At 39.7% G+C, this 2,392-nt stretch overlaps 1 protein-coding gene across 1 annotated transcript; it reads left to right on the top strand.

Moving 5' to 3' along the window:
* Nucleotides 1-712: 712 nt before the first annotated feature.
* LOC113689476 (phenolic glucoside malonyltransferase 1-like) lies at nucleotides 713-2,149 on the top strand. Its single transcript, XM_027207246.1, has one exon. The coding sequence runs from the start codon at nucleotides 713-715 to the stop codon at nucleotides 2,147-2,149; it is 1,437 nt and encodes a 478-aa protein (XP_027063047.1).
* The last annotated feature ends 243 nt before the right edge of the window (nucleotides 2,150-2,392 follow it).

Below are 2,392 nucleotides of genomic sequence, written 5' to 3'. Positions count from 1 at the left end.
CTTAAATCATTTCACCCACGATGATGTAAGAATTGGGACTCAATATTCTGTTAGAGGAAATTTCTAATTATTTTGAGAACCTCATAGGAGGAGAGCGAGACTGTCAGCAACCTTAGAGAAGGTTTCTAAAATTATCCCTTATTTCAACAGATGGTACATTAGAAGCCAATAGGTGGCCCTGCAGATTAAAGTTGCTCTGCAGGAACCGCAAAGAGTCGTAATCCGGTAGCGGGAAAAAATGGCGGATGTACAGTGACATCTTGGAATTGGTCTAGTTACGTCTCTTAGCGTAATTTTAACAAGATTTGATATACATCCGCAAAGAGCCGTAGTTAGGAAGTAAGAAAAAATGGCGGATGCACAGTGACATCTTGGAATTTGGTCTAGTTACGTCTGTGCTAAAATTAGATGTTGTAAAAGAAATTCACATGTACATTAAAACTTACTAAAAAGCATAGAATTATACACATAAAATTACACAAAAAAAAATTTACAAACCGCACAAAATTAGGCAAAACTCAACTGAAGCATTCTCAATTATTTTTTCACCCGTGCCTGTGCTCCTCCGTTCTTCACTACAAATACGAGCTCATATATCCATTCGCCAACCAGACCAAAAAACAAAAGAACAAAAAAGAAAACATCTCTCCTTGTTTTCTTAATAGAAGAACACCTTTCCATCAAACACGCAAATAGCACCAACCAAGGTAAAATGGCTACACCCGATGCAGTCACCGTGCTTAAGCATTCTTTAGTGTCACCACCGTCGTCTGCGGCGGCCACTGAAATGTCTCTTCCTTTAACATTCCTTGATATGCCGTGGTTGCACTTTTCCCCCATCCAACGCCTCGTCCTTTATGAGGTACCTCAGCTCTCTAGAGCCCATTTCATCGAGCACATCATTCCTAAGCTTGAACATTCACTCTCCTTGACACTCCAACATTTTCTTCCCCTAGCCGGGAATTTGATAGTTCCTTCCAATTCAAATTCTGGCACGCCCGAAATTCGTTACAAAAATGGAAGTTCACTAGCACTAATCATTGCCGAGTGTACCACGACTGATTTCAATTATCTTACAGCAAACCATGCACGGAATTGTCGTGATTTTCATCCTTTGATTCCTGAATTGAAACCATCTACGGAGGATGATTCCGGATCCACAGCCAGGATTACCCCAGTTCTTGCTCTTCAGGTTACATTATTTCCAGACTGTGGAATGTCTATTGGAATCTCAAATCACCACACTGTCGGAGATGCCGGCAGCATTTTCGGATTTATGAAGACGTGGGCTGCTTTGAGCTCCAAATTTTTTGAAGATAATATCGACAGAGATGATGCTGCGGCAACTCTAGTAAGTTATTCTCCACCATGTTACGATAGGACTATGATCAAAGACACAAAGGGACTTGGCTCAATTTTTTGGGACCAAGGGGTCGTCTTCTTAAAGCTTTTTCAACATGAGAGTTCTACTGATACTACAGCAAAACCTATGACCAAAAAAGTTCGCAGATCTTTTGTTATTAGCAGAAACAATATCGAAAAACTAAAGAGCTTAGCCCTGCAAAAACGGCCACAATTAGTTCATTTATCATCATTTACGGTAATTTGTGCCCATGTTTGGACTTGCTTGGTAAAATGTCGTGGTCCAAGTGGAGAACAAGTGGGTGAAGGTGAGGTGGAGCACTTTTGTTGCCTGGCTGATTGTAGAGGACGTATGGATCCACCTTTACCTTCCAACTATTTTGGCAATTGCCAAACAGTTATTAGGAAAAATGAAAAAAATGGAAAGTTAATTGGAGAAGAAGGATTTCCAATTGCAGTTGAGTCAATCGGGGAGGGCATTCATCAGAGATTGAAGAACAATGATTCACTCTTCGACGATGCCGACACGTGGTTGCCGGGTATTGCAGGTATAAATTTGGACAGGGTTGTTTCCGTGGCAGGCTCACCAAGGTATAACTATTACAATCTGGATTTTGGATGGGGAAAGCCTAAAAAGTTTGAGTTCATTTCGATTGAAACTTCAGGGGCCATTTCTCTTAGTGGGAGTAGAGAATCAGATGGAGATATTGAGGTTGGTTTATCCCTTTCCAAGCCAAGAATGGATGCTTTTACTGCTATTTTTAACAATGGGCTTGATTCTTTGTAGAATTCTACGGTAAAAGTTAATTTTGGGACACTTGTATGTCGTTTCTGGTTTTTGGTTGCTACGTACTAGTAAGAACTTTATTTGTTAGTACTACCAATTATGATAATACAATGAGATTATGTTATTCACTGATTTCTTGAATTATTGAAGATCTTACGCAATGCAAGGAGCAAATATGTCATGTATAGCTAGGAAGGGTAATTGATCTAGAATAAGACTTTTCAATGAAAAATTTTACTATTC

The sequence above is a fragment of the Coffea arabica genome, chromosome 5c, assembly GCF_036785885.1.
Source record: "Coffea arabica cultivar ET-39 chromosome 5c, Coffea Arabica ET-39 HiFi, whole genome shotgun sequence".
NCBI classification, from domain to species: Eukaryota; Viridiplantae; Streptophyta; class Magnoliopsida; order Gentianales; family Rubiaceae; genus Coffea; species Coffea arabica.
Note: the sequence above shows the minus strand (reverse complement) of the source record. Positions and strands in the feature narration are given on the sequence as shown.

Coding starts and splice junctions, on each gene's coding strand:
- LOC113689476 (XM_027207246.1), top strand. CDS start 713: ATGGCTACACCCGATGCAGTCACCGTGCTTAAGCATTCTTTAGTGTCA.